This window comes from Mesoplodon densirostris, chromosome 4 (assembly GCF_025265405.1).
Source record: "Mesoplodon densirostris isolate mMesDen1 chromosome 4, mMesDen1 primary haplotype, whole genome shotgun sequence".
NCBI lineage: Eukaryota > Metazoa > Chordata > Mammalia > Artiodactyla > Ziphiidae > Mesoplodon > Mesoplodon densirostris.
Window position 1 is genome coordinate 33,723,711 of NC_082664.1, and position 21,297 is coordinate 33,745,007.

Below are 21,297 nucleotides of genomic sequence, written 5' to 3' on the forward strand. Positions count from 1 at the left end.
GACGCCGGCCCCAGAAAGCAACATGGAGGGTGTCAGAGAGTCCTCAGCTGTTTCCAGAAAGCGAGGTTCTCAGGGCCCTCCTGCTCCCAGGCCCTTCCCCCCAGCCTCAGCCCAGGACCCAGGCCTGAGAGATGTGGCCAAGGCCTACCTGGGTAAAGGAGCCATCCTCGCTGCACTCCGGGACAAACACTGCCTCCTGGGGCTTCTTGGCTTGCTCGAGGGCCTGAGCCCGCTCCAGGCGACACTTGCTCTGGCCGGCATCTAAAAGAAGGAGGAGTACATCTGAGATTCACTTGGATCCCACACAGGAGCCATGGACAAAGCGGCTGCCGCTTCTAGAAATGCTGGGGAAAAAGCACTCTGCCGTGCAGGGGGCCCACACACAGCCAGCTGGCTGTTCCAAGGGCACAAGGGCAGGGGCTGGTGACTGCCACGTGGCCTCACCTTCCTCTTAGTGGTACTCTTAGAAAAGTTGGGTGGGGGGGGTCATATTTATACCGAGATCTGTTTATTCTTTTCCTCCCAAGTATCCCCAGCCCCTCCTAGGGAAAAAAAATGTTCTACTTCTATTATTTTCCACTGGGTTTATTCAAAAACATGCAAGCCCAAGGAGCCTCAAAGATGTTTTGTAGTTCAAGAACTGCAAGCACTTTCTTTGGGAAATCAGAATTCTAGGGCAGCTGGCTTAGCTTCCCACAATTCCTATAATAGCTCTGATCAGTCCAGGGGTCACAAATTCAAATACCTACAGGGCGTAGGAAAGTGATATAAATTAGAGAAGGGGCTGGGCGTGTGAAGAATGGCATTCAGCTTGGCAACACCATAGGGAGTGCTGAGGACTGTGGCAAACTGGAAAATGGGCTCCCCTTTAAAGGAGGTAGCTACTACTCAGCTCCAGCCACATGTTTGCCTTGAAGGAGGGAACTCAGACGTAACATCACCAGAGCTTCCAATTTTTTATGGGAAGTACAAAAATCCAGACTTTTAGGTTGAATTTCCCAATTTTTAAATGCTGTCTCAAATGTTTTAAATATTTTTAAACATGCGAGCAGACCAAACAAAATACATCTGTTGGCCAACAGTGTGGAATCCCTATTTAGGAGCCAGCCACAATGTCTTGCCATTTTAAGCACCTCTACAAAAAATAATAATAATAATAAAAATTAAAAGCACTAGCCAATTAGCAGCACATCTCTCTAAGCCCTGGTGGCGGTGTTTAAAAGCCAGAAAAGTATTCATCCTTCACTGGGCCAGTCCTCCTTCCCATATTGCCCGGTGGAAAGGACATGGGGAGAGGTTGGCAAGTGAAATGAACAGACTCATTCTGAGCTCCCCCTATGGGGAGTGCCCCATGCAGGGAGTGTGGTGCTCAGGTATCTCTCCTCTGCTGGGCACGTGCACACTCACCTTTGCATCTACCTCGATGTACCACGCCCAGGGCTGGGTCTCGGCACTTGGCTCGCTGGTACTCACACATGGACTCGTAGGACCTGCCGTCAGAGGCACAGATAGGTTTGGGTTGAGTCCTGGAGCAGTGGAGGTTGCACTGAGGGTCACGGTCACTTATGAGAAACTAGGTTGGAAAAAAAGTGAAAGGGTACAGAGGTTACTTTTGCAAGAAAAGTAAGGATGAGTCCATGACTTACAATATTAGTTTGCCCATGGGAAGCAAGTCCAGAATAAACCCAAAGTTATTAAACCCTAGAAGTGGTAGGAAACTAAGTAGCCACAAACTCTAACCAAGGAAGGCATCCTGTGCTCAGTAATTCACATACAGGATCTCATTAATCCTCACAACCCTATGAAATAGGAACTACCTATTTTGTAGATAAGGAAACTGAAGGCTAGAGAGAGGTAACTTGCCCGGTTTTACACAGCTCTAAGTGGTGAATTTGAACCTAGATTGGTCAGAGGTCAAATCCAAGCTTTCACTATTGGGACAGTTGGTCTCCTGGTCCACGCTGATGGTCTCTGCATTTGGCTCTATTTGGGTACCTCCCCAAACCAGGAACTTACTAGCAATCTCTACTTTCCATCTTTGGAAAGTTTTATTGATTAGAAAGTAGTACTGAGCCCCCAAATCTATCACCTTTCCATTCTGCCCACTGCTCCCTGGCAGAATACAAGTTAAGCAATTTTCTATGAGAAGGGAATTTCCTGATTTAATATATCATCATCATCAGATTGTGAAATGCTGAGTTAAACAGTTTTCTTTACTGCAGGACTTCCCAGACACCTTTGGTACATTCTTATGCATTATGAATCTCCAAGAGGTATAGCAGATTAAAGATAGATAGCTGCAAAGTATTTGCTACTCTTCCTGTTGAGCTGTGGAGTCTAATTCCCCTCCTTTGAATCTGGGCCAGCCTCAGTAACTTGCTTGACCAATAAAATGCTGTGGCAGTGATGTTCTGGGACTTCTGAGCAAAGTTATATGAAGCCTTGCAGTTTCTTCCTGGGCCTCTTGCAACACTCACTCTGGGGGAAAACAGCCACCACGTAAGAAGCCCAACAACACTGAAATTGCCATGCTAGGAGGAAGCCCAAGCTAACATGAGGCAAAACCAACTGGAGAGAGAAATGCCCAACCAACATGGGCACAGAGACATGTGAGTGAGGAAGCCTTCAGATGAGTCTAACCTCAGCAATCATCTGACTGCAACTAACAGAGATGAAAAGGAGTAGCTGCTTGAGAGACCCTGAGCAAGACCTGCCCAGCTGAGCCCAGTCAACTCACCAGAACTGTGAGAGTTAATAAGTTGTTGTTTTAAGCCATTAAGTTAAAAAAATTTTTTTTCTATTGAAGTACAGTTGATTTACAATGTTTCAGGTGTACAGCAAGCCATTAAGTTTCGAGTGGTTTGTTACACAGCAATAGATAACCAGATCAAGAGCATATATGATTACGTATCTCCCAAACTTATTTGACCATGAACCCCCTTCCCAGTGAACCCCTGTTAACAACTGCAGAATACAGCTGGAAAACAATAACTGGACAATACAATCCACACCTCACCCCTGCACAGGATCGACTTCCCTCAGGCTGCCCCTGCTTCAAACCCTTGAGTGGTGCCCCTCTGTCCCTGGGGACCTTCCCGTGGTCTCCTGGGCTCGCAGATCGGACGCTGGGGCCCCTTCTCTGGCCTCAGATCTTCCTGTTCTGTCCTCGCTGCTGGTCGGGCACACTGGCCTACTTTTCCAGTTCCCAAATGGGCTACATTTGCTCCTACCCCTGGGCCTTTAGACACACTGTTCCTTCTCCCTTTCCTCCCACCCCTACTCAGATTTGGGTTCATCTGGGAGGGTCTCCCTGACTCTCACAGGTGAGGACAGGTCCCCCTCTAATAACCCCTCACCCCACATTTTTCCTTCAGGGCTCTTAACACAGTTTGATGATGAACTGAGTTGTGTGATTTGATCAGCAATGGAATCCCCCACTCTGAGCTCCAAGAAGACAAGGATTCTGTCTCTTGTGTCTGTGAATACCTCTCCAGCATCCAGCACAATGCTGGGGCACTTGATTATTCGTGGGATGAACGCGTCCCTGCAGCAGCCTTTTCCACACAGCATTACCTCCAAACCAGCTGGCGTGATGTGACACGCCTGGTCTCCCAGGCTCCTGCCACCCCCGGGGATCACTGGGCCACTCCCCTACCCCACCTCCTATCTCCCTTTCTAAGCTTTCCCCCTCCCTCCCACATTACATGGTGGGCAGAGGTGGGCCACAGCTTCTTGCCCTAGCTCCACTTCAGAAAATAAGTTACCTCCGAGGCTGAGAGGTGGGTCTCTTCTCTCTCCATCCCCACCCCAGGCCCCTCTGCCACTACAGCCCTCCAAGCCTCCGACCCACTGGGCACCAGGGAAAACTTGGGACCCAAACGTCCAGCTGAATGACGCAGGCTTGGAAGCCCTGGCTGTGGGCACCTGGATGCGCACAGGACCCAGGTGGCTGCAACCAGCAAAGCTGGACTAGAAGTCTCTCTTCTTCCCTCAGACTCATTCCTAATCTGTCTGCAGCCTAGAAATGCAGCCAGACCTGGCTCTGTAGTTCTGCCTGGTGAGCAGCAGGCGCCGGCCAGAGGCTGGGATCAGTGTTCTCACACCCCGGCTTGCAGGCCAACCAGTAGCCTCAAAGCTGTCCAAGAGCAGATCAACACAGTGCTATCACGCTACTCTCTCCTGGTCCGTGGAAGTCAGGGCTACTTACATGAAGTAAGACCCTGCTTTTAAGACCTATTTGTTAGTTATTTTGCCATGTCAATCCCCAGGAGCCAGGGAACAGCATGCTCTTAGTTCTCACGATCACACAAGGAGAGAAATATCCGTATCTTCGAACACCTGGGAGAATCAAGGAACTCATCCTTGGTCACAGAGGGATCTGGTTGCCAGACCTTAAGTCTGATAAGTGATAATAAGAAGTGCTGATAATTATACATCACTTACGATACGTTAACTAATTTAACCTTCACAATAGCCCTATGAGGCAGGGTACACTAAGTGTGCGTCAGTGCTGAACTTGACGCCCAGGGCCTGGCTCCGGAGCCACGCTTCTAACCACTACACCAAACTGCCTTGAATTATTACAGAGTAACACTGCAAACAGAAACTCTGACCCAATTGCAAAATTGGATTCAGTTTGGGATCAGCAGATACGAACTACTATACAAAAAGTAAAAAAACAAGGTCCTACTGTAGAGCACAGGGAACTATATTCAATATCTTGTAATAAACTATAATGGAAAAACAAACAAACAAACAAACAAACAACTGGATTCCCAGGTCAAACACTGTTTACCAAGAGCCTACTCCATGTGAGGCACCAACCGCTGAAGATCCAGACACGACAGCCCAGCCCTCCAGGCACTTTAAACCTCCTGTGAGAAGCTCCTCGTACAGCTTTGCTCACCTTCATAAAAGAGGAATTGAGGAAGACACAGTTTCTTTTCAAACTCAAAGAGGTTGCCCTGTTGTCTCTTCACAGCTCATGGGAGAGGGGAGCCGCAGGCATCCCCGTGGTGTTGAAGAACAGGCCATAAATTTGGCTTGGAAATGCTTTGCCCTGGGCCAACAGAGATGCCATGGCAGCTCTGCCAGGGACCAGCTTCGTAACTAGGGGAACACTACCTGGGGACAGACAGGCTAAAGGCAGCTTCAGAAGAAGCCCCACCTGTCTCCACACACGGAGATCCTTCCAGGCCTCAGAAGAGCTCCCAAAAGGGTCCATCGAGAAATGACTGGCCCCCGAGGCCAAGGGAAAAAGTTCTGAAACAGTCCAGGACCATTGCTAAAGACCATCTCCAATCATCTGTGGTGACTCATTTTTATCTATTTTAGGAACCAAAACAGACAATGAGTTCTATAAAATGGAGTTGTTGTTGTTTTTTTAATTGAGGTATAGTTGATTTACCATTTTGAATAAGCTTCTGTTGTACAATCAGTGATACACAATTTTTAAAGATTATACTCCATTTATAGTTATTATAAAATATTGTCTATATTCCCTGTGCTGTACAATATAGCCTTATTTATAAGGCTATATTGTACAGCTTATTTATTTTATACATAGCTGTTTTTACCTCTTAATCCTTTACCCCTATCTTACCCCCTCTCCCCACTGGTAACCACTAGTTTGTTCTCTATATCTGTGAGTCTGTTGTATTTTTTAGATTCCACATATAAGTGATGTCATACAGTATTTGTCTTTCTCTGCCTGACTTATTTCACTAAGTGTATACCCTCCAAGTCCATCCATGCTGTTTCAAGTGGCAACATTTCATTCTTTTTTATAGCTGAGTAGTATTCCATTATATCTATCTATCTATCTATCTATCTATCTATATATATATACACCACATCTTCTTTGTCCATTAATCCATTGATGGACACTAAGGTTGCTTCCATATCTTGGAATAACAGAATGACTATGCCCTAATAGGTTCACCCAAACCTCCAAGGACCCTAGGGCATTACTTGGGTCCACAAACCCTGCTTGTTCAGCCATCCACCGATCCACTTTTATACTTAACAAGCAGGCACTATGATGCCCCCTGCACTGCGAGGCATGGGAAGCAGAACACAACCAGCACAGTCCTGCTCTCAACGAGCCTGCACTCTAGGGTGGAGAGAACAAGCAACCTGACACTGATCGTGCAGCAAGGGAACAGAATACCACAGGACCAAGAGAAGATTTCACTCTTAGGACTCAGCAATGCTACAAAGCCACAGAGTCCAAAAGAACTTTCTGCAATGATGGACATGTTCTATATCTGTGCCATCCAATGTGGAAGCCACAAGCCACGTGTGGCTATGAAGCACTAAATCGTAGCTAATGCAACTGAAGAACTAAATCTTTAGTTGCATTTAATTTTAGTTAACTTAACTTTGCATAACCCTATATGGCTAGTGGCTGCCAGATTCAAGAGCACAGCTATTGTGGGGAAGGGTGGAGGTGGGGAGAGAATGGCTCACCCTCACTGGAGTTTCTCCTAGTTGAGCCAAGCTAAGACAGACTGGACCAAGAAGCAGATCCTGAGATAATATCTGCATTTGGAAACTGGACATGAAATCATGAATTCATTATTATGGGTTTCAACAGCAGAACATCCCAGGAGTTCAACACAGTCCACCTGAAGTCACAAAGGCAGATTTTTCTTCTCTTGTGAAGGAGACAAGAGGGACAGGCTGCAAGTCCCCAGGATCTCCCATGGCTGGGTCATTTCTCTCGGCCCACAGACAAAGCTTGAAGAGTCTGAGTCACCCTGCTGGAACTGAACCCCCGGGCCACAGAAGTCTGTTGTGGGCTCAAGAGCAATCAGAGTTGGTGGAAATTTTTGGTGTTGGGCAGAGGCAAGCTGTCTCCCCGACGAGGCAAACGCTAAACCATTTCCCTCTGGGGAGGAAATAGTATTTTCATAAAAATCCTCACATCCATTCCCTTCCTTCTTCCTCACCAAAAGACAACAAAAACAAAATAATTATGTTAAGTATGATTGTGTAATACAGAAACCAAACAAAAGGGGCCGGGACAATTGTGCATTTGCAAACGGCTCCTATTCCCTCCCTTTCTCCTTGGGGAGTGAGCGATTCCAAAGCAAACACACAGCATTTTGTGTTCTGCGCACATTTGTAAAGTAGGACAAGCACTTGAAATACATAAAAACAATCCATCCTTCCTATTGGAAAAGTAAGCTGCCGATGGGGGCTGCGTTCACCAGAGAAGAGATGGGGGTAAATGAAATCAATGTTAGACCAACAGTCCCTTCTGTCTGAAATGCACACACGCTGATCTTTGCCCTCAGTTTCCAGAAGAGTAGAATGTAAACCCTGCCACAGCTTTTGCTCAGGGAGACCGCTCCAGTACCACAAGCTGTGTTAGGTTTGACAGACTGCCAAGTTTCCATGACAATAGAGGGAACAACAGAGGCAGCCTAAGGTTCCATCTGGGAGATGTTCAATTCTTTATAATAGGGAATTGGTTTCACAGCCTTAACTTCCACCTGTACCATGCTGATTTCCCCAGCATCTAAAATTCTAAAAAGGCATCTTGCTGGAAACATGCCTATATCTATATTTTCCCCAGGTATAGAAGAGGGGCAGGAACTGTACTCTACAACCAGGGCAATGGTTTGGAAGTGTGAGGTCCACAAGTTGGAGGAGCAAGTGGCATTTCCTTTATGATATCAGACTAAAAATCACAGGCCAAACTCAAATAATTTGAGGTTTTTTTAAATAAATTCATTCGTAACACAGCTTTGGCTACTCACTTCTAACTTTTTTGTTTCACTCATCAATTGCTGGAAAACAAACCACCCCCAGACTTAGTGGCTTCAAACTATTCATTGTTTCTCCCAATTCTATGGGTTGGCTGGGCTCAGCTGGGAGGTTCTTCTGCTCCACATGGTTTCAGCTGAGATAACAACCAGGCTGCATTCAGCTGGGAGCATGGCTGGGGCCTGGAGCATACACTGTGACTTCACGCACTGGTGCCTAGTTGGAGTGCCTGAAGTGGCAGGGAGCCTGGCTGGGCCTCTCTCTCTCCAGCAGGTTTTCTTCTTTTATCCATGATGACTTCTTTCAATCCTAAATCTCTTGTATAGATGTTTGACTTTTTGCCACCAAACTTTCTCCCAAGTTCCAATTCCACACCGCCACTGAAGTCATCATCCTAAGAAGCAAATGCTTTCATGTTTTAAACACTGCTGTTAACTTCCTTGGAGCTCCTGCTGCCTTGTGTTCATATGTCTATCAAAACACTTGATATACTTCATTATCATTTATGTATGTACATGTCTAGAAAAGACTGTGTCTTATTCTTCTTTATATACACAGGGCCTAACCCAGTGCCTGATCCAATGCAGTTGTTCAATACATGTTTGAAGAATGAATGGGTGAATATCAAACCTTACCTAAAAGATATCCTTTCTCTATCACTTACTATAAAAAGAGATATTCTTTGTCCAACCACCACCAAAAGCTTAACGCTCTCAAATGCATAGAATAAGGGAAGCTGTTGGTTTCTTTTTTTTTTTCTTTTAAGAAAACTCTATCAGATAAAGAAAGCCATACATTAACCACTGGATTTTCCCCCTGAATTTAAGGAAAGGAAAAAAACATCCCAGAGTCACTGAAGAGAACGTAGCTGAGCGGCTGAGACAGTATGCATATACGCACAGTATCATCATAAGATACCATCAGTAATCGTCCCTAGAATTCATTCCCAGTGAAACTGGCCTTAGCCTGAGAATTTTCCTCACAAAGCCTTGGAAGGCTTTCCACCACCCTGCAGATAAGTCATGTCACCCATAAGTCTGGCAGTCATCTGAGATGCCCAAGGTTGCTAAGCCTGAAGTGAGTTATGTTAAGGTAGGAAACTCTGACAATTTAACAGCCAATGTGATTAGCACTCTGGTTTTTCTGAGCTACCATATGCATGTACTTGAGTAAGAACAACAGCCAGATTCATTTATAAATCATATTTTCGATGCCCTGAATTTATTTTTTTCCATAGAATCAATGTTATAAATAATGGTGAATGTCCCAACCCAATCTGCTAATGTCTACTTGGAAGGAAGAGAAGGAGGAGCCCTACCCATTTGCCTGCTGAGTAGGTAACGGGCACGGTCAAGGCCCCCAGTGCCAGCCCCCCGAACTGGGTGGAAATCCTTGGCCCCCTTGTGCTGTTCCTTCCTGCCTTGGGACTTGGCACTTGTGGGCCCTTTTCCCTGGACTGTGCTTCCACCCCATAAACTCCTATTCATCCTTCCAATCTCAGTGCAGATGCTGCTTCCTCAGGGCGTTAAAATTCTCTGCTAAGTCAGGACCCTGTGATAAGCCTCCACACACCCTGCACTTTCCACTGTGGCCTGGGTCACGATGATAATTAAATAACCAACTATTTAATTATATGTTTCTTGCCCCTCCTCCCCACTAAGCTGAAAGCTCCCTGCAGGCAGGAACCACAATCTGCCGGGTGTCACCCTGCTGGATCCCCAGTGCTCAGCAGGGGCCTCGCCCAATAGATGCAATAAATATCTATTGAGTGAATGAATGAAGAGTAAACTGAGGCTCGGCCAGGTTGAGCTAGTAAGTGGTAGACCACGCCTCTAAGTCTGACTCAGTGGCCCAGATTCTTTCCACTACACCTCACTGCCTCCTTCAAGGCAGGATGGCGAGCGCTGAGCCCCGGAGGGTGGAGCTGGGGGCGGTCTGTTGTTAGCTCTGGCATCAGTGGCTGGGGTCCTGGCGGCGGCCCCTCCGGTGGACAGGAGAGGAGGAGGACTCGGCAAGCAAAGGGAGTTTTCCTCAAGGAGGGATTATTTTTTTCCCCGTTATGTTTGTAAGTCCAAATCCAGCTCAAGTTTTTAGACCTCAGGCACTAAATAGCATTTCTGGGAGGTACGTCTGCTCTTGAAAGGGGGAATAGCAGCGCCTGGAACAAAAAGTCGAGAACCACGTTCCAGACATCTAGCTGCAGCTCGGCGGCTCACTCTCCGATCAGGCGCTGTCCGCCTCCCATCACCGGATTCACCATCCTCACAACCAGACTTTGGCCTTTTTCTCCGAGGACCGCGTCTTTGGGAACAGGGAGCTGTTTCACATGAGAACATCACTCACCCACCCTCTATCTAATCCATCATCTGCCCTGAAAACCCACATCCCCATTTCTGCCAGCTCGCTCTCACCCTTCCCTGACCCCAGAGCCACGGCATTTACACAGGTGCAAAGGAGGGCCTCGATCAGGGCCGGCCTCAGAGTGGGGCTCCCGGAGATGGAGGAGGGGAGATAAGGGAGGTCAAAGGGAAGGGGAGGTCTGCAATGTCAGCGGCGCCTGCTCTTCTTCTGCACACCTCCACGAGCGAGGCCTGACAACAGCTCGCCCGATTAAAGGGCTTTTCACGCTGCTGAGGGAAAGCAGACGTCCCCCTCCAGCTGTTTGGCAGCTGGAACCACTTCTGTTGCTTTAGCCAGGAGAGGCCTGACCTCTGTCACCCCAGCCCCACCCCCTCCCCAAGGGAGGAATTTCGTGGCCACCCCACAGCCTGTCCACCCAGTTTCCCTCCTCCACTGCGCCCCCCACAGTACGGGGATGATGGAGCAGGACCCAGGGGACAAGGCTGTCTTACACCAGGTGCCATTGCAGGGGAGGGGTGGGGGAGGGTCAGTGAGTTTGACATAGGAGCTGGGACCCTGGATGGACAGAGGCACTAACAAGGCTGCAAAGGTAAAGCTTCTAACTCACACAGACCCTTTCCACACCCCCAAACCATGCCCCATGCCAGCCTATTAGAAAGGCGGGCGTAGATCAAGTGTGGGTTAGGGACCAGGTCCTCAGATTTCCAAAATACGAAGCATTCTTCCAAGTGAAAGGAGCCAGACTCAAAAAGCTACATACTGTCTGAGTCCATTTATGTGACATTCTGGAAAAGGCAAAACTATAGGGATAGAAATCAGATCTGTGATTGCCGGGGGTTGGAGGTAGGGGGAGAAGTGTGAGAGGATGGGAGAGGTGGAAGTGGTCTCTATCTTGATTACGGTGGTGGTGATGGAACTACATACATTTGTTAAAAACCATCAAAGTGTACGCCTGAAAAAGGTGAAGTGTACTGCGTATACATCCTATCTCAATAAACATAAAAGAGAAAAGCACAAAACTAAAGAAAAACATCAGACCTCCCATAGGCACACAAAGAGGTTTCTGGAGATTTCTCCTCCCACCCCCTTCAATGACCAGGCAGCAGGCTAGGTGCATTGGGGGTTATGAAAATAAACAAGAACAAAGGCCCTGCCCCCAAAAGTGGATCCGGGTGCCAAGACGGACCTGTGTACAGCTAACTCCATCAGGACATCATTTTCAAAACCAGCAACCAGGAAGCAAAGCCTAAGTCACAAACAGACAAAAGGATAGACTATTTGAAAATGGGATGCCAGGAAGTCCAAGACGTGAGATGGCTAACTCTTTAAGAGAGAGAGGAGAGGAGAGGAGAGGAAGGAAAGAGAGGCATCCATTCAGCAAAGAATAACTGAGCACCTATGCTGAGTGTTGGGGCCAGAGCAGCTGGCCCCATGTTCTGAGGGGTGAGAGCGAGAGGTTAATGCAGACGGCAAGGATGCAGGAGGATTTCTCAGAAAAGGGGCCGTGACTGGGTGGTAAAGGATTTCGACAAGCAGGAAGGGTTGTTAAGGGCATTCTAAGCAACAGCAACAGGTACACAAAAGTAAAGAAGCAAATTCGAAAGATAGTTTTGAAATGACCATTTATGGAAGACATAAGGCTTTAGGGCCAGGTTCGGGGTGAGATCATGGAGGGTCTTAAAACTCCCATTTGCCTTTTTTTTTCCTTAAAGAATTGGAAGCCAGTAAAAAAAAAGTAAAAGACAAGATCAGACGTGAGCTTTAGAAACCTCTGGCAGTGAAAGACAACAGAGAAACTGATTAGGGGGTTACTATAGCTAAACATAAAGGCAGGAGGAATTTCGAGAAGAGGGGGCATACATGGGCCAAGGAAGTGGCTGAGTGAGGCAACTGGATGAGATAAAAGCACCAAGAACCAAATAGCTGTCTGTGGGGAGTGGGATTGCTGCCCGGTGGAGATGGTCTGTGTTCTCCATCACAGCCCAGAGAGACTTCCGCGAGGCTAGGAAGGGAAAGGCCAGGGGGTGGGGGGCGGAGGGCCAGGGGGATGCCACAAGCACGTGTGTCGGCAAGGAAGAAGGAGACACGGAGAACCGGTAGAGATGAAAATATTTCTTTGAACGAGTGGAATCCCTTAGCTTAAAAACCGTTTAGGTTTTAGCCCTCCTCGATCACCGACAGGGCGACAAGCCTTCTGATCAGAGGCACAAAGCATTTATTTTTATTTCCCGCTTGCAAGACCCCAGTCACTAAATTCTAGCCAATGGAATTCAGGAAGCCAGGGCATAGAGAAAGTCACTCGCCCATCCCTCAAACTCTGCCACCAGTGTAAATAAAAACACCTTGTTCTCCAAATCAAATAAACAGAGTGCTCTCCAGGACCCAGATTTTTTTTTTCAGTTCCCTCAGCCCATGAGCCCCCGGAAAAAAATAAAGGTTACGTTGATGATATTAAACAAGGAACAACAAAGTGGTCTTGTACTCAGGGTGCATCCAGGAGATGGTGGATTACAAGAGAGAACTCAGGCTCGGGATGCAAAGCAAAGAGGACAGCGAAGGTGTCCTTAGGTACCTGTTTTGTTCTAAGCGCCAATTCATCCCAATGACCCACACGTCTGGCAGTCAGCGTTTGCTAAACGAGCGCTATCTCTCTACCTGGCAAGAGCAACTTATTCCACCAAGGCTAGTGGTTCCTTACAAGGTTATCCTTGGACACTGCCACAGGCTCTGCCCAGGGACATGCTTCAAGTTTCCAGTGGGCATTACTAAGAACAGAACTATCTCACACATCACTGAGCATCCTGGCTAGTGGCAATGGGGCCCAGACACGACTCCTGCACATCCTGGCCCTGCCCCACCATACTCGGTCCCACCCTCACTAGTAGCATTTTACGCCTTGTGATGTGTGACATTTGTTTTAGAGCCAGGGGGAGGAGTAAGGAGATTGGTCAGGACTGGGGGTAGTGACTATGGTGAGAGATGACTGGGGTTGGCCCTGATCCAGCTGGGTGCTGGGCAGTGACTGAGACCCTCTGGCTGGAAGGACAAGGTCCCCAAACAGAATTGTTTTCACAGGAGGCTTGGCGAGATTCTGGGAAAACTAGGAGGTGCAGAATCTGAAAAGGGCGTGTTCAAGAGGTTCCAGGTCCCTCTGAGAGATTCTAGGCATACACAGAGCTATTTCAGGGCCTAGGTGACAAAGAGACACAGAAATGAAGCAGGACCTTTCCCCATCTCTGCCTGAAACCCAGCCCTGCTCTGGCAACTGAATCAACAGCTTTGGCAGCAGCTGGAGATAGTTTCACTGGCACAGACTCGGGTGTTCTCATTATGGGCACTGCCAGCAATGAGGTTCCTTTGGGCAAAGGGTAAAATTATGACTAGTTTGTGGAAATATGTAAAGCACCCCAAAGAAGGGACTGAGGGGAATTGACGTTTGAGTAGATGAGGGTCTTGTAGTCATTGCAATTTGGGAGTAAAGGTCAATGTGTCACCATTTTGTCCTCAACAGACAGAAGAGACCTGGAAATACCAGTTCTAAGAAAGATGCTAGCAGGAGTGCAGGCCCACTTAGCAGGCTGCAGAAGTCAAAACAAGCGGCCTGAACTTAAGGAGAATTTGCAAAGGCCAATTGAGCATCCAGAAATCCATTTTCCAAAATGGCAACACTGGATATGGTTGTCAGGCTCCCAGGCTGGTCAACAAAATGCCTCAGTAACTCATTATGTGGCTAAAATAAAGCGACTAACACGCAGCCCAGAACAGAGGGGTGGGAGTCGGATAGTCCCCCAAATGAAAGGGCCGGTCAGCTGAACCTGTTCGTGAGCTAAGACCTGAGTGTGTCCGCTGTACGGACACACGCACATGTGTGTGCACACACTCACACACTTACTAAGAGCCCTTAGCAAGTAATCTTTTGTGGGGCGCAATTACCACCTCTGGTTCAAGAGTGCAGGGTCAAGAACATTAGGGGAGAAAGCTGCTAGCTAAGTTACTTGCAAAAACAATGACTCTGAAAGTCTTTGTTTTCCTCTCCTTGTGGATTTGCTCTGTGCTGTCAGATGTAAGTCCTTCAACACCATAAAATGTTCCCCAAAGGAGGGGAATGGACACTGTTTAGTGAACCCCACAGCACCCAGAGAGGTCATGATCAGACACTCCTGGTCCCCTCCCCCTGACAATGGGTGAGTTGTGCAGGTGATCCCCAACCAGCATGCTTCCTGTCCACACCTCTCACACCGAAAGCCCACAGCATCCTGTGTGGTGGAGAGGCCCCAAAGCCCCCTTCGGGACTGAACCCCTTAACCTGAAAAACAGACTCTCGTCTTGGCCACGTTCCCTCCCTCATCTTGCTAGAGGGCCACCTTTAGCCCTCACCATCCACCACTTGGGATTCTTGATGCTGCTGCTGTTAGTTTTCTGCCATTAGAAGATATTTGTCCACTTGCCTATTCTGCAGTGAGTCCTCCAGCCTTTTCCACTTACTGCTCCCCTTATCACCACAAAAGGGCCCCAAAGAGCCTCACCACAGCCCACCCAAGATAAAAGGCTTCCACACAAACTCTAAACATAACGGGAAGGAGAGGCAGGAGTATTACACCCTCCCAGCCCCTGGGAATTATTCCATGGCTCCACGATAACTAAATGGAGACACTGGTGTACTTTCAATGTCATGGGATTATCACGGAGGAAAATGTCATTTTAATGCCCATTTTGCTTGGGCCAGATACTATGGCATATACACACAGGCGCATCTTCGTCTCTACTTACACAGTGGAGCAATTTATATTGACAAGGGAGATAACAGAGGAAGAAACGTTTTATCCACAGCACTTGAGGAAATCCACTCCCTTACAGCACTAAGCCCCAGGGATGAGAGCTGAGCAAGTACAGACTAAAACAAACAGAAGAGGAAATCCCAGTCTTGCTATGTCATCGAATTATGTCGGCGCTGTGTGTGCTTCAACTGTGTGTTTCCTTTTATTGCTCTTTCCACTGTCATCTTGAGATCCTGCTGCAGTGTGCTGGGCTCCAGATCACCAAACACACAAGCATAGACACACACACCCAAGGCCTTTAAAGTCACTTACACACAAAAGAGAAGAAAGAGCTGGGCCCGTGTGGGACTGCCATGTGCCACGTTAAACCTAATGCTGTCACATTGTCTCGGGCTGAAAATCCCCACTGCGTAGCTCAGACAAGGATTAATTACTGCTGTCCAGAGCCCGGGCTCACATCTTACTTCACACAAGTGTGAAGCTGTTCTGGGCAGGAGAGAAATCCTGCCCAAACTGGGCCAAGGAAAAGTCAATAAAACCATGTCAAATTCTACAGGCAGGGATGGTCTTGAGTGGAAATCCAAAACAAGCCCATTCCTGAGAGAGAGAGAGAAAGAATGGTTCTTCCGTTTTCCAACCCTTTTAGGTCCCGGGCACAGAGAAAGTCTTTCTTTTAAGGATAAAAACTTGTATTTGACTTGTGAGGACCTTTTTCTTTGAGTCCAGACATTTATAACCCTGAAGTTCAGATCTCCCTCAAATGTCGGATGAGGTGACCTGATTGAAAGGACATCTACCTTTGCACTTAGCAGATCCCATCAGGTAAGTGATCCTGTGGAAACGAGGCAGCAAGGAGCAGGCTAGATTTACTCAGCAGAGCCTGCAGGGCCCACAGAGCAAGCCCGCCCACTCCCAGGGAATGGGACTTCTCCTTTGTGCTGTGAGGTACAGTGCCCACAAAGACTGAGCACTAAAGACTGTTAATCCAGGCTCCGAGGGCGGTCTCAAGGCCAAGGAAATGCTCACAATATAAAGGGAAATAAAACCAAAGCAGAATATCAAACATATATATGTGTGTGTAGATAGATAGATAATACTAGAGAGAGAGATAAATGTGCATGTATATATACACACACATACATACATGCATATATATAATACATACATGTACACATGTGTACTTAGGTATATCTTCCTTCCACTCCACAGAGAGAGAGAGAAGGAGAGAGGACAAAAGATAGAAGGAAATACACCAAAATGTTAACAGTGGCTATCTCCGAATGGTAGGAATATAGATGTGTTTGATTGGTATTTTCCTTTTCACTTTTCTTTATTTTCCAAGGTTCCTACAATATGCTTGCTTCAAGGGAGTTTGAAAGGGAAGCACACACAAAACTCCACTGACCCAGGCCTGCCTCTTAAGCAAAGTTGCCTTCAAAACTCTAGCCCAAACTCTGGTGTCACCTCAGGATCATCAAAGCCTGAGAGCCAGAGGCCCACCCAGGCCAGGCACTGGGAGAAACTTGTCCTGGCTGGGAGTGGGAGGGCAGGGTGCCTTCCTCTGGGCTTCTTTATCTCCTGGCGTCTGATCAGATTTCCTGTTCTGCGCCACACACACAGCTCTCGTAAAGAAGACACAGAACAACTCAGCATCCTTTCCACGGGGTGTCATGCTGGGCCGGATGATCCCTGAGCAGCATCCATCCAGGCAACAGTCCTGTCACCACGTCATCTCCTGCTTCAGTTCAGGTGGCCCAGCCAGTCTCCAGCCTTCCCAACTGAAGGAACTCTGAATCTCACCCATCGGAATGAACTCTAATCTTCCAGTCCAAAGCAATGCAGTGACAGGGTTTGCCAGCAGCCTTCAGCAGCCTTCCAAAGGCACACATGTAGCTGGCATCACCCATCACACTGCAGGGTGATGACGGGTGGTGAGTATGCTGTCATCTGTGGGGATGGGGGAGGAGTGAAAATCCATGGCTAAAAATGAGACCTTGTGGGGACAAGCAGCTGTAGCTTCAGGTATGGGAGGGAAAGAGAGGGCCATCTGCTCTCCCATCATTCCTGCAAGATGCCTTTTAGAACAAAAATGTCCTTGCATTTCCTTCCTTGCAAAACGAATCAAAACTTGCAAAGTAGTTTTGTATCCTGGCTCCGCAAATTGCCACATTCATTCATGGGATAAATATTTACTAACCTTTCTATGGACCAGGCTTGGTGACACAGTGACATGGTCCCTGCCCTCGAGGGCTGTGCTGAGTCTCTACAACCCTCCTGCTCATATTTCACATACAGATAATGTTCTTCTAGATCCTAGGTACCCCCAAGCCCTACAGAGACAAGACCCAGGCACAGATTGCAGAGTCGGAATCAGCCAAAGCAGGACATGCCACCCATACGTAACAGACTCCTCAGGGAAGGTTCTTCTTGGTCTGAACCCTAACACAGCTTCTCCCACACACACAAGACAATGCCATTCCTGAGCTTATCCAGAGAAACAGATCGGGCCTAAAGAGAACCCAGAAAACTGGCTATTAGAGGGACTCATGTGGCCCCCAGACCAAGTCCTGATGTTGCTCAGGGTCAGACAGTGTCAAGATCCAGAGGAGAGTGCCTCCCAGCCTGGCCTGCAAAAAGACAGGGCTAAGGGAACCTGCTGGAGCACTTGAGGAAACTGTTCTTCATAGGGAAAGCAGAAAAAGACTATTTCCCAACTGCCCCTTTTTACCTGAATGGAGTATGTCCTCCCAAGTCTTAATGCATTTAAAAAACATTTCTGAAGAAGATGCTTAAAGTAGAAGCATCTTTACTTTAAACAGATTCTCCATGCCAGATCTAAATCTGTTGGGGTCTCAGTATCCACCAGAAAACTGCCTAAAAACCCTATATTTGGGCTTCCCTGGTGGCGCAGTGGTTGAGAGTCCACCTGCCGATGCAGGGGACACGGGTTCGTGCCCCGGTCCGGGAAGATCTCACATGCCGCGGAGCGGCTGGGCCTGTGAGCCATGGCCGCTGAGCCTGCACGTCCGGAGCCTGTGCTCCACAACGGGAGAGGCCACAACAGTGAGAGGCCCGCGTACTGAAAAAAAAAAAAAAAAAAAACCCTATATTTTAGTGCAGAAGTTCCAAGAAAGAAGACTATATTTATCTAACCTAGGCTATAAAACACCTAATTGCACAGCTAAAATTTCAAAGCACTCTAAGAGAAAGTTGGAAGGGATGGGGCCATAACAGAAATAAATTGCAGGGAAAAAGGGAGGGGGTTCTCATTTGTTGTATGACTTCTATGTGCGAGACACAGTGCAAGGCATCTTGCATAAATTATTTTCAGTGACCCTGACAACCCAAGAGATAATACTTTGCATCCTACTTGGCAGGTGGGGGAACTGAGGCTCGGAGAAGTTAAGCAACTGCTCAAGGTTACACAGTCAGAATCCAAGCCCAGAGCTGTGACTGCATAATATCACAGCCAGCAAGGACCAGAGAACCGTTTGAGGACCCACAAGAGCTACCTGATCTAGCCTTGGCCCACATAAATGCTCAGCAATCCAAAAAATGCCATCTGACGTGGTTATGTCCTCACACATAAGTGAGTAAAGAAGATGTAGACTTCTAATACCCTGTCACCACAGTCTCACTGCGTCCCACCCACCCCCCTAAAAAAGGATGGGAGAGGAGGGCAGTGAGGAAGAATAGGACTAAACAAAGACTCTGGATCCTTCACAGGCCGCAACAGCTGGTCCGCAGCGGCACTTTTCCCAGTACCCCACACTTCCCACCCCTGTGGTCTAGCTCAGTCCCATCTTTCCAGCTCCTCCAGCTGGACTGGGGGCTCCTCTGTCTCTCTCGGGGAGCTGCTCTCTGACACAGTCAGGTGAAAATAACGGGGGTAAAGTTCAGAGTCAATGCCATTCTACTTCTGATGTGGGGAAAGGGGGTTGTCCTGCTTTATGAGTCGGGGGGAAGATGGATGACAAACTAACTCAATACCCCAACTGTCAGGCAGCTGTGACGTTTGTCATAGGAACCAGACCTGAGCCTTTGACAGGACACAGCAAAGAAGGTTCTATCTGGAAAGTGTTCTGTACCCGGCAGAAAATGCAGGTGTTAAAGGCAGAGACTTTGAGTCCCGGGATCCAGTCCCTGGACTGTGGACTTCGGTCAAGATACCCTATGAGTCTCGGTTTCCTCATCTGTTAAGACCGGAAATGTAGCCGTTCTACTATCAAAAGTAGAACTGAGCATAAAAGAGTAGGTCGGTATCTTAAAAGTTCTTGATAAATCTTAGCTACTACTATATTATTACTTCTATGATCAACTAAATCAGGGTTGTTCAAACTGCATTCTGAGTTCCACATGTTCTCACTAAAGACCCTTGGGGACTGTTCGGCAAACCAAGTTAAACTTTGGATATTTTGTGAAATTGCCATTTTCTTTGTATTTTCCATTTGTGTGAGTGCATTTCTTCCTAATTTTATAGTACGGTGATTTTCAACTCACAGAGTATCATCCAGAACCATGGCAAAAAGAAGTGGAAAATATTTAAGTTCCAAAAAGTTTCCAATTAAAGAACAGTACCACAATTACTAGCTATAATCAAAATGTCTTTATGGAGAGGGCAACAATGAATTTTTTTCAATGGGAGAATAATATTACTACAAACCCACAATTGCCATCTGACTCCCATAATAAGTAAATACTACTCCTCCAGACACTCTATTTAGACCTCATTCTTTCCAGTAAGGGTCACTGGCTTGAAGAGTACGATAAAAACTTAAACATTCATGTTGCAACAAAACTGTACCCTTTTTGGCTTGTGCAAAGGGTACAGCTTTGTTGCAACATGAATGTCAGAGAAGCATATCACTTTTAAAGTTTCACTTTGTACATCATAATATGTGTGTCCCCCTACACACACTAAAATATGGTTTGACTTAATGTAAGAGCGCCAGGTATTCGAGAAGTCTCAGAACTGCTGCCCTAGGCTATTCTGGTCTTATGTGGCTCATCTCAGAATCGCTCAGAACTCCTTGTGGGGTGACAGAAGGTGACAGTAGGAGAACCAATATCCCCATCTCCCCAAATCTTTCAGCCCTGCCTGACAGAGCACCTTTGCCCCCTCCCTCCATCCTCCCCATCCCAGCTCCTGCGGTCACCAGGAGACAACCGACACGGCCCTGCCAGCCAGCATCTCTCATCTTCAGGCCCAGGGGTTCCCAAAGCAGAAGGATCAGTCCCCAGACCTACAGAACGGCCCTTGAATGAACAGAGCAGCAGAGGCCCGCTGGATGCACCTAATCTGGCCATTATGAGCAGGGAAAAAGGGCTGCACCCATGTGAACAATGCTACATCTATAGCCCAAATGGGTACCGAAAGGCCCCTCTGGCTCCCACTACCCCTTTCCTCCTGACTCCTTTGTTTTTCCCGTCTCCCACTCCCTTCCCTCAGTGCCCCCCAGCCCACTCCTGGGGAGACAAGGGAGCATGGGGTTGGGGGCAGGGGAAGCAGGCAGCAGTCTGAAAGTGTGCTCTGCAAAGCAGCCCAAACAGCAGAGGAAGGTCACCCCTGGGGCACAGCCTATTCTAGCTTGGCAGGCATGCATTCTACTGCAAAATACGTCACATTTACTAAAAAGCCAGCGTGCCACCTACTCCTCAAATAGGCCCTTTGAGAGGCTTTGACCGTTGAGGAGCTAAACCTGTGGTTCCACACATCTCTGGCAAACCAAAGCCCTCCCACTTCCCTGGTGGCCAACTTGAGTTTGGGGAAATGCGGGGATAGTGGTGAAGAGGGGTGTTTCCATTCCTTGGAGCATGCCAGCACCTTCCAATGGCTGCACACCTGGCTGCTGGCTGATGAACAGCTCACGTTTCAGGGGACAGGATGGCAAAGCCACTGTTTGGTACGCCCAGGGCATGCAAATGGCTCTGAGGCTTTGGCCCTGGCCAGGTTTTGCCCCCCGCCGGCCTCCTCTCCCCTTCTCTCCCCACCCCTTCAATCCAATTCATTTACAGCCACACCAAGGCTGGGTAACAAGAGGGAAAAGCCAAGAAAGCCCTGAGCCAATGACAAGAATCGGCAGTCAGGAGGCAGAGAGCCTCTGTAAACAGGAGGCTACGACCGGACATGGCCGTTTTCTTCTTCATCCCCTTTTGCTGCTGCAGCTACTGCCACCACATACCCTGACGGCATTTCGCAGGAGAATTTTCTCTTATTTTTCATAAACGTTATAAGACCTAGTACTGCTACAGCCTTCCCCAGTCATCGTTTCAAAACATCTGAAACATCTAACTGCCGTCTAGAAAGCCTTCCTTAAGTCTAATCTAAATCCTTCATGGGACTTTCCTGGTGGCGCAGCAGTTAAGACTCTGCGCTCCTGATGCAGGG

At 47.8% G+C, this 21,297-nt stretch overlaps 1 protein-coding gene across 3 annotated transcripts in view; it reads right to left on the minus strand.

The window, feature by feature from the left end:
* Nucleotides 1-21,297, minus strand: part of SMOC1 (SPARC related modular calcium binding 1) — a 154,313-nt gene that overhangs the window by 86,781 nt on the left and 46,235 nt on the right. For all 3 annotated transcript variants that reach the window (XM_060095926.1, XM_060095925.1, XM_060095924.1), the window contains exons 2-3: nt 1,408-1,573; nt 149-261 (exon numbers count right to left, since the gene is read on the minus strand). In XM_060095926.1, the coding sequence (XP_059951909.1) occupies nt 149-261; nt 1,408-1,573 (279 nt within the window). The remainder of the gene's footprint in view (nt 1-148; nt 262-1,407; nt 1,574-21,297) is intronic.